At 43.9% G+C, this 13,394-nt stretch overlaps 1 protein-coding gene across 1 annotated transcript; it reads left to right on the top strand.

Moving 5' to 3' along the window:
* The first annotated feature begins 11,473 nt into the window (after positions 1–11,473).
* On the top strand, positions 11,474–12,748 carry LOC139411940 (C2 calcium-dependent domain-containing protein 4C). The gene has a single exon (XM_071158705.1). The coding sequence runs from the start codon at positions 11,474–11,476 to the stop codon at positions 12,746–12,748; it is 1,275 nt and encodes a 424-aa protein (XP_071014806.1).
* Positions 12,749–13,394: the final 646 nt, after the last annotated feature.

Here is a 13,394-nt window from a genome sequence, read left to right as displayed (position 1 = left end):
CACTGGAGACATTGTGCGCATCACCGCATAACACGGTGCTCGACCAGTCACACGCTCCCCACGATAAGCACGGGGAGTTGGCTCAGGTCTAAACCCTGACTCCGCCAATCTCCCCGTGTGCCCCCGACCCAATTTTTTGGGGGAGCTGCCTTTCAGGCTTTCGTACTAGCCGTGACCCTTTGTAAAATTGCTCCTTCCTTGTGGACACCCCTTCAAATTAGTGGATTCGGCAATTTCAGCCACACCCTTGCTGACAGGAGTATAAAATTGAGCACACAGCCATGCAATCTTCATAGACAAACATTGGAAGTAGAATGGCCTTACTTAAGAGCTCAGTGACTTTCCACATGCCACAGTCATTTGTAAATGATGTCTGAGTGTTGGCGCGTGCCTCTGGCTATCCGGAAGAAGAAAATAAAATAAACAAGTAAATGATTCCTGATGGTTTGCTTTAGATAAGGATTTTGAAATGATTTAAACGTTTACTTTTGATCCTTAAGTATATTTTAGCAATTACATTTACTTTTGATACTTAAGCATATTTAAAAACAAATACTTTTAGACTTTTACTCAAATAGTATTTTACTGGGTGACTTTCAGATTTACTGAGTATGAAAATTGGGTACTTTTTCCATCCCTGCTTATATGTGTATTAAAGTACTAAAAAGTGAAGTATTTGGTCCCACATTCATAGCACACAATGACTACATCAAGCTTGTGACTCAACACATTTGCTGTATGTTTAGAAGTGTTGAGAAACATATTCGATACGTATTCGTATTTACAATAAAAGTGATTCCAAAATGCTATGAATATGGGACCAAATTCTTCATTTTTGACTACTTTAATACATATATAAGTGAATTTGTCCCAATGAATTTGTCCCTTTCCTCCCCTAAAGCAGGGGGACTATGTACAAAAAGTGTTGTAATGTCTGAACGGTTCACCTGATATGAATGAAAATAACCTCAAATTTAAGCTGACAGTCTATACTTTAACCTCACAGTCATTGGTTAATTTCAAAATAAGATAAAATACTTCACTGTCCCAATAATTACGGAGGGCACTGTATATTAACAGGACAAATCTAAAGGGGGCACGTGCTCCTGTGCCCCCTATGGGCATGATGCCTCTGTTTATATAGTATGTTATGTGTGCCTGTGCGATATGAATGTGTGATATGCATAGGAACATGTCTCTGTGTGTAGTTATGGGTATGGGAGAGACACACAAAGGGAAAGAAGGAAGAATCTGCATGTGTTAGTACTGTAGTGCAGTAAAGGGGCGTGAGACCTGGGTTTGAACTCTTAGATAAACCACAATGGATAAGTATGGCATAACTTGAGCAGGTATAATTCCGAAGCTCACATCAATCACATGAGCCCTGAGGGTGTGTGTGTGTGCGTGCGTGCGTGTGTATGTTCGTATGTAAAGTATGAGTGAATGTATGTTAGAAGATACAGGTGCTCACATTACAGGTAGGTGTAGATTTCTTAATCACAAGGAGGACAATCTGTCTTCTGCAACCAACAGTTTGACATTGACATAGACATTAGGGTGCTTGCTTTCACATTACACTGTAAGTACACTTCCTATAACACAGGGCCCGTAATCATAAAGTGTCTCGGAGTAGGAGTGCTGTTCTAGGATCAATTTTGTCTTCAAGAATATAATCAATCAACAGCGGGGACCTGGTCTTAGATCAACCCTCCTACTGTTAGAAGCTTTATGAATATGGACCCAGGTTCTAGCTACTACACACTGTTCTCTCTCTCTCTCTCTCTCCTTAGTGTTAATTGAGGCTGTGGCAGTAGTGAAAGGAAAGGTCCTCCACTGACTCCCTGATCATTTATCTCTCCATTAGAGGAAGCACTTGGGTTTTTATTGGCACAATAAAATATATCTTAACTCCCACAAAAAGTCACCTGACCCCTGAGATCGTGGGGGCCCCGACTCACTCTGCATATTCATCATCTCACTCGGAGCGCGAGGGGACACGGGCATGTTGTTCCTCCCAATCACTTAATTAATGTTGTCTTTAATTAGGCAAAGAAGGGGAACTAATCGCACAGACAAAGACCCTGCTGCGTAGTGTATGTGTGTGTGCATGCGGGTGCGTGCGTGTGTGTGTGTGTGTGTGTCAAGGCATGTTCTCTCTCCGGGCTCCCGAGTGGAGCAGTGGTCTAAGGCACTGCATCTCAACGCTAGAAGCGTCACAACAGACACCCTGGTTCGATTCCAGGCTGTATCACAACTGGCCGTGATTTGGAATCCCATAGGCTGGTGCACAATTGGCCCAGTGTTGTCTGGGTTTGGCTGGTGTAGGCCGTCATTGTAAATAAGAATGTGTTCTTAACTGACTTGCCTAGTTATATATATATATATATAATCAAATCAAATGTATTTGTCACATACACATGGTTAGCAGATGTTAATGCGATTGTAGCGAAATGCTTGTGCTTCTAGTTCCGACAATGCAGTAATAACCAACGAGTAATCTAACCTAACAATTCCAAAACTACTACCTTATACACACAAGTGTAAAGGGATAAAGAATATGTACATAAAGATATATGAATGATTGATGGTACAGAACAGCATAGGCAAGATGCACTAGATGGTATCGAGTATAGTAATGTAGGGTATGTAAACAAAGTGGCATAGTTTAAAGTGGCTAGTGATACATGTATTACATAAAGATGCAGTAGATGATATAGAGTTCAGTATATACATATACATATGAGAAGAGTAATGTAGGGTATGTAAACATTATATTAAGTAGCATTGTTTAAAGTGGCTAGTGATATATTTTCCATCAATTTCCATCAATTCCCATTATTAAAGTGGCTAGAGTTGAGTCAGTGTGTTGGCAGCAGCCACTCAATGTTAGTGGTGGCTGTTTAACAGTCTGATGGCCTTGAGATAGAAGCTGTTTTTCAGTCTCTCGGTCCCTGCTTTGATGCACCTGTACTGACCTCCCCTTCTGGATGATAGCGGGGTGAACAGGCAGTGGCTCGGGTGGTTGTGTGTTGTCCTTGATGATCTTTATGGCCTTCCTGTGACATCGGGTGGTGTAGGTGTCCTGGAGGGCAGGTAGTTTGCCCCCGGTGATGCGTTGTGCAGACCTCACTACCCTCTGGAGAGCCTTACGGTTGCGGGCGGAGCAGTTGCCGTACCAGGCGGTGATACAGCCCGACAGGATGCTCTCGATTGTGCATCTGTAAAAGTTTGTGAGTGCTTTTGGTGACAAGTCGAATTTCTTCAGCCTCCTGAGGTTGAAGAGGCACTGCTGCGCCTTCTTCACGATGCTGTCTGTGTGGGTGGACCAATTTAGTTTGTCTGTGATGTGAACGCCGAGGAACTTAAAACTTACTACCCTCTCCACTACTGTCCCATCGATGTGGATAGGGGGGTGCTCCCTCTGCTGTTTCCTGAAGTCCACAATCATCTCCTTAGTTTTGTTGACGTTGAGTGTGAGGTTATTTTCCTGACACCACACTCCGAGGGCCCTCACCTCCTCCCTGTAGGCCATCTTGTCGTTGTTGGTAATCAAGCCTACCACTGTAGTGTCGTCCGCAAACTTGATGATTGAGTTGGAGGCGTGCATAGCCACGCAGTCGTGGGTGAATAGGGAGTACAAGAGAGGGCTCAGAACGCACCCTTGTGGGGCCCCAGTGTTGAGGATCAGCGGGGTGGAGATGTTGTTACCTACCCTCACCACCTGGGGACGGCCCGTCAGGAAGTCCAGTACCCAGTTGCACAGGGCGGGGTCGAGACCCAGGGTCTCGAGCTTGATGACGAGTTTGAAGGGTACTATGGTGTTAAATGCTGAGCTGTAGTCGATGAACAGCATTCTCACATAGGTATTCCTCTTGTCCAGATGGGTTAGGGCAGTGTGCAGTGTGGTTGAGATTGCATCGTTTGTGGACCTATTTGGGTGGTAAGCAAATTGGAGTGGGTCTAGGGTGTCAGGTAGGGTGGAGGTGATATGGTCCTTGACTAGTCTCTCAAGCACTTCATGATGACCAAAGTGAGTGCTACGGTAGTCGTTTAGCTCAGTTACCTTAGCTTTCTTGGCTTTCTTGGGAGTGTGTGTATTTTAAACTCTGTAATTGTGTCACTTTGTTATTTATTGTCTGACTGTTAATTTTACAACATAATAAACATGACAAATTGTTGCCGTGCTATAATAGACCCATGGAAAGAATCAAAAACCATCCATTGAAAGATACTTAAGATACGAGACACTGTGGATTTCTTCTTTGATATTTATCCATTGAAAAAATAAATGTTAAAACCCCCAAATAAAGCCATATACAAACATGTTTGAAGAAAAATCTAAGTAAAATCACCCTGGATCTAGCCATATTGGCATCCAAGGTTAAATTCAGTCTGCTTGCACCCTCTAGTGGCCATTAGGATTCATGTTTTCATGGACAAAACCTTTCAAATCAAATGCTGCATTTTTTTTATTAACCTTTATTTAACTAGACAAGTCAGTTAAATAACAAATTCTTATTTACAATGACAACATACCAGGGAACAGTGAGTTAACTACCTTGTTCAAGGGCAGAACAACAGAACAACAGATTTTGACCTTGTCAGCGCAGGGATTTGATCCAGCAACCTTACTCTCTTAATGTTCTAACCACTGGGCTCTACCTGCCACCCTGAATGTAGAACAGGTGTAGGCCTTACAGTGAAATGCTTACCTACAAGCCCTTAACCAACAATACATTTTTAAGATTTTTTTTTTTTAAAGAAAATAAATAAAAGTCACAAATAATTAAAGAGCAGGAGTTAAATAACAATAGCGAGGCTATATACAGGGGGAACCAGTACAGAGTCAATGTGCGGGGGCACCGGTTAGTCAAGGTAATTGAGGTAATATGTAGATGTAGTTTATTAAGTTATTAAAGTGACTATACATAGATAATTAACAGAGTAGCAGCAGTGTAAAAGGGGGGGAGGGGCAATGCAAATAGTCTGGGTAGCCATTTGATTAGATGTTCAGGAGTCTTATGGCTTAGTTTCGCTTCGTTTATTAATTCAACCATTTAAAAAAACAAGCACACATAAAACTTGAAAAAGCCATACATGCACATTAATAAAATCATTGAGGATAACACACAATAAAGTCTGGGACTTATTTCCATTGTGGTCCTTTTGTGACAAGATGGAACACAGTATGGCAGTGAAATAATAAAACAGAAAGAGAGAAGAATAACATCTATCTCATCATTCCAGTTACATCATAGTCATATGGTCGCAGAAGACAATAAACATATTTTACTTTATTTTTTAAAGCTGCCCAGAGAGGACATTGTTTTTATGGGCAGAGGCAACACATTCCATTCAGAGGCTCCAGTATACAAGAAAGTACCTTTCCCAGCATTACTCCTGAACCTGTATAAGCACACATCAGCAACACCTGATCTGGTGCTGTGATTGTGTGCATCCCTAACACGAGAAAAGTAATCACTTAGATATCTGGGCGCAGGACCATAAATACTCCTGTAAACCAAACCTAGTCTAATCTGGGACACCCTAGCCACAACAGACAGCCAATTGAGTTCCTGAAAGCAGCTCCTGCTTATGTGAGTACATGGACTCACCTTCAATACTACCCTGATCAGCTTCTTCTGGGCTATCTGGAGCTTCCCCTTCATAAGTTTAGATAAGCCCCCAAACCAGGAAGTACTAGCATAGTCAAAATGGCATTGAATGAGGGCAGTAGCTAGCACTTTCATGGAGTCCTTTTCAAACAGCTTGAACTTTCTAGCCAGAAACTTAGTCCTGGCATTAACTTTCCCTTCCACTTTATTGGCCATGCTCACACCTCCCAAGCTTCCATCAAGGATACATCCCAAGTAGCTAACAGAGGTTTTAGTAGTCAGCATCTCGCCCCCTAATTACACACTGATTTCAGAGGACCTACTCAATTTAGGTCTGGATCCAAAAATAATTGCTTCAGTTTTCCCTAAGTGCAGAGATAGCTTATTATCTCCAAGCCATTTGCTAATGTTAGTAAGCTTTGTGCTAAGTATGCTCTCCAACAAAGTTTAACTTTTGTGAGACACCAGAAGTGTAGGGTCATCATAATAAAGAAAAAGACGGTAAGAACAAGCATCTTTCATATCGTTAATATAAAATAAAAACAGCAGAGGCCCAAGCACGGTCCCCTGCGGAACACCACAACTAGTTTGTTTTGCCCGAGACAGTGATTAATACCTGTTAAGACTAGGCATAATACTGCCCCCTTTGGATGAATTGCGTGCCCATAGTAAACTGAAAAGAATTATGTCCAAAATTGCTAATATATGCATATAATAATTATTATTGCATAGAAAACACTCTAAAGCTTCTAAAACCGTTTGAATGATGTCTGTAAGTATAGCAGAACTCACAGGGCAGGCAATCTCCCAAACTAGTTTTGGAATACTGAAAGTTGGGGCAACTTTAACGTCATCGCCCCCACCCTTCCCAACCAGCTATGGATCTGGAGACACTTTCTATGTCTTCCACTAGATGTCCTCATTCAGTAGAGCGTTTAATTGTGCAAATCCCGAGTTTTGACCCTTTGGGAGGCGAAAGAGTGGGTGTTGCGAGAAAATACAAGTGCGTTAGGGTGCGCTTTGGGCACAGAGCTTCCTTTGTTCCAGCTCGTCTGAGAAGAAGTGTGATTGTCCGGTTGAATTGAGAATTGTTTTGTACGTTTATAACATCCTAAAGCTTGATTCTGCACTTAGTTTGACCAGTTTAGTCGACATATAATATGTAATTTTGAAGTTTTGATGCGCAACTGTTCGGGACCAGAAGTCATTTTGGGTGCATTTCAGCTGAAAGTGGTAGCATATGCTAATACAAAGACACACGACTTGAAACCAAACGATGTATTGGGTAAGTATGACCCCTTCCACTACATTCTGATCGAAGACCATCAAAGGTAAAGGAATATTTATGTTGTAATTTTGTATTTCTGTTGACTCCAACATAGCGGAGAAATATTGCTTACGTCTGAGCCCTGCCTCAGATTATTGCCGAGTGAGCGATTTCTGTAACGTTAAAAATAAATGTAACACAGCGGTTGCATTAAGAAGCAGTGTATCTTTCTAACTATATGTAGAACATGTATATTTAGTCAAAGTTTATGATGTGTATTTCTGTTATCTGGCGGAGCTATCTATAATTTCTCCGGACATTTTTGAGCATTTTCTGAACATGGCGTCAATGTAAACTGAGATTTATGGATATAAATAGCATATTATTGAAAAAAACATAAATGTACTATGTAACATGTCCTATTACTGTCATCTGATGAAGACTTTCAAAAGGTTAGTGAATTATTTTTCTTTTAATCCTGCGTTTGTGATTGCATCTTTTGTTCGACAAAATGGCTGCATATCGTCTGTGTCTTTTTGGTGGTTTGACATAAATATGTGCTATGTTTTCGCCGTAAAACATTTTAGAAACCTGACTCGCTGGGTAGATGAACAAGGTGTTTATCTTTCATTTGAGCTATTGGACTTGTTAATGTGTGGAGATTAAATATTTCTAAGAATATTTTTGCATTCCATGGGGGGGGGGGGGCGTTCCCTGAGAGGAACACCTCGCTTTAACAGGTTTTAACCTCTACTACTTTCTCACTTCCTGATATATAGGACTTTACCCAGCCTAGAGGGATACTGCTTAACCCCAGTGCCTCCAGTTTGGAGATTAGGAGATAGTGTTTAACTGTATCAAAGGCCTTCTGTAGGTCAAGCATTACCATTCCACACAGATTTCCCTCATCAATCTCTTTCCTGATGAAGTCAGTCAAGTAAAGTCGACATGAATCAGTGGAGTATGTTTTTCTAAAACCCGACTGAAAATCATACATTAGACTTTGTTTGTTGACATTCATAAATTTGCTCATGTACAATTCTCTCCAGGATCTTTGATATTACATAGAGGATAAATACAGGATTATAATTCCCAGGGTCAGATTTTATCCCCTTCTTATACAGAGGTATAATTTTAGCATGTTTCATGTCCTGGGAAAGGTACCTTGTTCAAGAGAGAGATTAACAATATGCATAATACAAGGGCCAATTTGCTCAGCAGAATCTATAAGAAACCTTGCAGGAATATTATACAGGCCTGTGGCTTTGGAGCATTTAAACTCTGCCAGCATACTGACTATTTTGGCTGTTGCTACCTTTGCAAAAGAAAAAGAGTAGAAGGTGTTTAGAAGCCTCTTGGACCTAGACTTGGCGCTCCGGTACCGCTTGTTGTGTGGTAGCAGAGAGAACAGTCTATGACTAGGGTGGCTGGAGTCTTTGACAATATTTAAGGCCTTCCTCTGACACCGCCTGGGATGGAAGTCCTGGATGGCAGGAAGCTTGGCCCCAGTGACGTACTACCCTCTGTAGTGCCTTGTGGTCGGAGGCCGAGCAGTTACCATACCATGCAGTGATACAACCAGTGAGGATGCTCTCAATGGTGCAGCTGTAGAACCTTTTGAAGATGTGAGGACCCATGCCAAACCTTGTCAGTCTCTTGAAGGCAAATAGGTTTTGTTTTGCCCTCTTCACGACTGTCTTGGTGTGCTTGGACCATGTTAGTTTGTTGGTGATGTGGACACCAAGGAACTTGAAACTCTTAATCTGCTCCACTACAGCCCCGTCGATGAGAATGGGAGCGTGCTCGGGCCTCCTTTTCCTATAGTCCACAATCATATCCTTTGTCTTGATCGCATTGAGGGAGAGGTTGTTGTCCTGGCACCGCACGGCCAGGTCTCTGACCTCCTCCCTATAGGCTGTCTCATCGTTGTCAATGATCAGGCCTATCACTGTTGTGTCATCAGCAAACTTAATGATGGTGTTGGAGTCGTGCCTGGCCATGCAGTCATGAGTGAACAGGGAGTACAGGAGGGGACTGAGCATGCACCCCTGAGGGGCCTCCATTTTGAGTTTCAGCGTGGCAGATATGTTGTTACCTACCCTTACCACCTGGGGGCGGCCTATCAGGAAGTCCAGGATCCAGTTGCAGAGGGTGGTGTTTAGTCCCAGGGTCTTAGCTTCATAATGAGCTTTGAGGGCACTGAGCTGTAGTTCCAATCCCAAAGCAACCTCTAAAACCCTACCTACCAGAGGGCTATCACTTTTGTACTGCTGTCATTAGGCTGCACTGTAAATAAAACCTATATTTGCACCACATATTTATTCTCTGGTTTATTCTGTGTGCTCAAACACTCCTAATTAGACAGTGGGATCCCACTATATCTTAAAAGACTGGAAAGGAAGGCTATAAGCAACATGTCATATTGCCTAAAGGGATAGTTTGGGATTTTGGCAATGAAACCCTTTATCTACTTCCCCAGAGTCAGATGAACTGGATACCATGTTTATGTCTGGGTCCAGTACTCTGGGTCCAGTATGAAGGAAGTTATAGATAGGTAGCTTCACGAGCCAATGCTGACTAGAGCTAGTGCAATGACTGGAAGTCTATATTGCGCTAACGCTAGTTACCATTTGCGCTAACCCTAGTTGGCCGCTTCCTTCAAACTGAACACAGACATAAAAATGGTATCCATGAGGTCATCTGACTCTGGGGAAGTAGATACATCTTGATCTATCCCTTTTAATATATCCATCTAACCTCTTTAGATCCTATCCCATGACATACTCTGTTTCAGTCGTCCCATCATTTCATGTGAAGATGAAAAGAAGAAACAAGAAGACAAGCCCACTAGGACTATTCATATGCAGCCGCAGTATACAAGGAGACAAGCCCACTAGGACTATTCATATGCAGCCGCAGTATACAAGGAGACAAGCCCACTAGGACTATTCATATGCAGCCGCAGTGTACAAGGAGACAAGCCCACTAGGACTATTCGTATGCAGCCACAGTGTACAAGGAGACAAGCCCACTAGGACTATTCATATGCAGCCACAGTGTACAAGGAGACAAGCCCACTAGGACTATTCATATGCAGCCACAGTGTACAAGGAGACAAGCCCACTAGGACTATTCATATGCAGCCACAGTGTACAAGGAGACAAGCCTACTAGGACTATTCATATGCAGCCACAGTGTACAAGGAGACAAGCCCACTAGGACTATTCATATGCAGCCACAGTGTACAAGGAGACAAGCCCACTAGGACTATTCATATGCAGCCACAGTGTACAAGGAGACAAGCCCACTAGGACTATTCATATGCAGCTGCAGTATACAAGGAGACAAGCCCACTAGGACTATTCATATGCAGCCACAGTATACAAGGAGACAAGCCCACTAGGACTATTCATATGCAGCCACAGTATACAAGGAGACAAGCCCACTAGGACTATTCATATGCAGCCGCAGTATACAAGGAGACAAGCCCACTAGGACTATTCATATACAGCCGCAGTATCAAGCCTGCCTGACACAGAGGACATGAGAGCTATTAGCCTATATATCACTAGGTGTCACTATTTGAACGGCCTGATATTACAATGGGCCAGGGCTGCCTTTCTCTCTCTACAGGACAGTATGTACAGAGGCTACAGTGGTGGCAGAGGGGCGGGGGGTCGGAGGGAGGTACGGGGTGTACTGAGTGTTAAGGTCAGTCTTTGAGGTGGTGTGTGTGTAGGCCAGGTTAGCTGCTGTCTTTGAAGGTCTTTGATGTAGACTTCAGTTAGAGAGAAGAGTACAGTGACAGTGATGCTACTTTTAGAGAGGTTTGAAACTATGTAATATGGCACACATTACACATTTCATTGCCTTGGTCAAATCAATCCTGTAGCTATAGTCACATCATGCAGTCCCCTCTTTATCTCACCACCACCGAAGTCTATTTGACCTTTTGGAGGTCTTTTCTGTTTTTTTCTTGATTGCTTGAATACTGTCAATACAACTGTGTGTGTGTGTCTATGTGTGTGTGCAAATCGTTTCCTGGCTGCGGGTGCAGCAGACTAGTGACGCAGAGAGTGACATTAGCCTTTAAAAACACCTCTCCTCTGTCTCTCTATCACTCATACACACACTCCCATTCATGGAACACAGCACAGAACACTCCCTCCAAGAATGCTTCTAACGGATTCCTACCCAAAACCTCATTCAATTAAAAAACAGTTAGCACTGTGTGGCCACTAACTTCCAGGAAGGGAACTGTTGGCTTCAGTTGTGGCTGTTTCTTCCAGTTGTAGATCAGTTGTTTGTTGTAAAAGTGCATACCAGTAATTTACAAATCTTTGGACTACACAGGTGAGAAAACATTCATGGTACTGTAAACTTTCTTGATGTCAGAAGTGAATTCTTGCAATGAAACGTGTGTTATTATAGATACCGTGCTATACATGATTTTAGCTTGAGTCGATACACTACATCATGACTTTAGATTTGAGAATGTTCATGAGAATAGTATTCCGATACCCATTTTGTTTTAACAGGGTTAACTAACCTGGACAGCTTGGTCAAGAGTGAACACCTGCTAGCCAGCAGAATGTGGTTCCTGGGAAAGATCCGAGAGAGCATGGAGAACATTCCCCTAGAGCTTGGACGCTACGTGGGAAAGAGTGAGGAGGATCTCTCAGCCAAGGCCAGCCTCTCCAACAAGTTGCACAGTAACATTCTGACTCCGGACAAAATCCCGGAGTTCTGCTTGCCCCCTCGGCTGTGCAGGAGCCTAGCGGCAGCTGAACCTCACGCTGTGAGTCAGAGGCTCACCAGTCGAGACTGTGGTGCTGTTGATTTCTCTGTGACTCCGCAAGTTAAACAGATTGAGGAAATGAAGTTGACAAAAGTCAGTGGGGTGGCCTGGAGGGGTAAGAAGCCACTGCCATTCTCCGCAGAGGGCTACGGTTTGGCAGGGATGTATGAGAGTCCAAACACACGGAGGAAAGAGTCGCTGTTTCACTCCAAGAGCACTGGCTACACACTGGACAGGACCCTACCCAGGCCCACCACAAGGGTGGCGATAGAGCAAAACCATTGTAAAGCACCCCCCATCCATTTGGGGCTTGAACTAGGGCTCTCCTGTAAGAGCCTGTCGGAGTCAGGCAGCACAGAAAGCGATACGCCCTCCTCAAATGACTCCTCCCCTCTGGGCTCTCCTCTGCTCAGCCGCTCTTGCTCTGGCCTCTCACTCTCTATCATCGGGTTAACCGAGGGTCACCCAGGTCTGCAGTCTGCCTTCAGTGGCACTTTGGGACTGGAAGGAGCCCCCTCATGCTCTGCAGTTAACCCCAGAGGACGGAGGGGGGCGATCTCTCCCATTCCCTCCACCTCCCTTATCGAGCCCTGCTTCAGTCCTCCCTTCGTTGTCAACTCCCTGGCGCCCCCTGTCCTGTTCCCGCTGGACGTGCTCCACTGCCAGGAGCGGATGCAGAGAGAACATGTCCTCCCACTGCCGGAGGGCCGCGGCAGAGTCCGCCTCTCGGCCGAGCACACATTGTCGCCCTCTCTTCTGTCCATGGTAGTGCGAGTGAGGGTGGTGTCCGTGGAGGGTCTGAGGGATGAAGGGGACCCCAGAGCCCTCCACTGCTGCCTCAGCCTGAGCTTAAGCCCGGGGAAGCTCCAGAGACAGGACAGCGCCACAATCAGGAACTGCAGGAGCCCCGTGTTCAATGAGGACTTTTTCTTCACTGAGCTGAGCCTGGACAGCCTGGGTGGCTTGCGGCTCCAACTGAAGGTGTTAGACAAGGCCTCCGGGCTCAGACGGGGCACGGTGCTCGGGATCATCATAACTGAACCCTTGGCCCAGCTACTGCCCCTGTGACCAGAGAGGAAATATCTTCTGCTTCAGCCAACCTCTCTATGTGTTATTGTTATGCCCATGGCCAGGACTTTTTCCTGACCATTTCTCCCTTGACCAGGGAAAACACCTAGTACTTGTGGTTATATAGTGTACATAGCCTAATAATCTCCAACCCCTCTGCTCTAGCAGAATTAGCTTTAGCTACCAGGCCAGTAAGTCCTATCCAGGTCCCTAGCCATGCATAATTATTATTAATCGTGGGAAATGCGCTCTTCAAATGACATTTGATTATTATTATTATTATTATTATTATAATGCCTTCTGTCTTGTTGTTCCGGTATGCTTCACTTATGTGAATAGTGAGAGCTATGTGAATCTTTAGAGACATAGTATTTGGTTTTGCCAATTGCAAATGTTGTCTGCAAAAGTGTGCAAAGCAAATCGTGACAGATCATAGAATGTTTTATGGAGCATAGTTTGTTTGGCTGTTGTTCTGTGGTTCACTGCACCATTAGGCTCCGAATCGCTCAAAGGCATCCCTTTCCACATTCTTACAATGTGTACATTGTGTGTGCATTTAAAAAATTTCAAACTTGTTGGAAGGGCTTGACAGTCTGACAGATAGTCATTGACCAGGCAGACAGAGGGCTGGGATGTTATCTTCTAC

The sequence above is a fragment of the Oncorhynchus clarkii genome, chromosome 6, assembly GCF_045791955.1.
Source record: "Oncorhynchus clarkii lewisi isolate Uvic-CL-2024 chromosome 6, UVic_Ocla_1.0, whole genome shotgun sequence".
Classification (NCBI taxonomy): domain Eukaryota; kingdom Metazoa; phylum Chordata; class Actinopteri; order Salmoniformes; family Salmonidae; genus Oncorhynchus; species Oncorhynchus clarkii.
The sequence above is the reverse complement of the archived record's forward strand: the minus strand, read 5'-3'. Positions and strand labels throughout refer to the sequence as shown.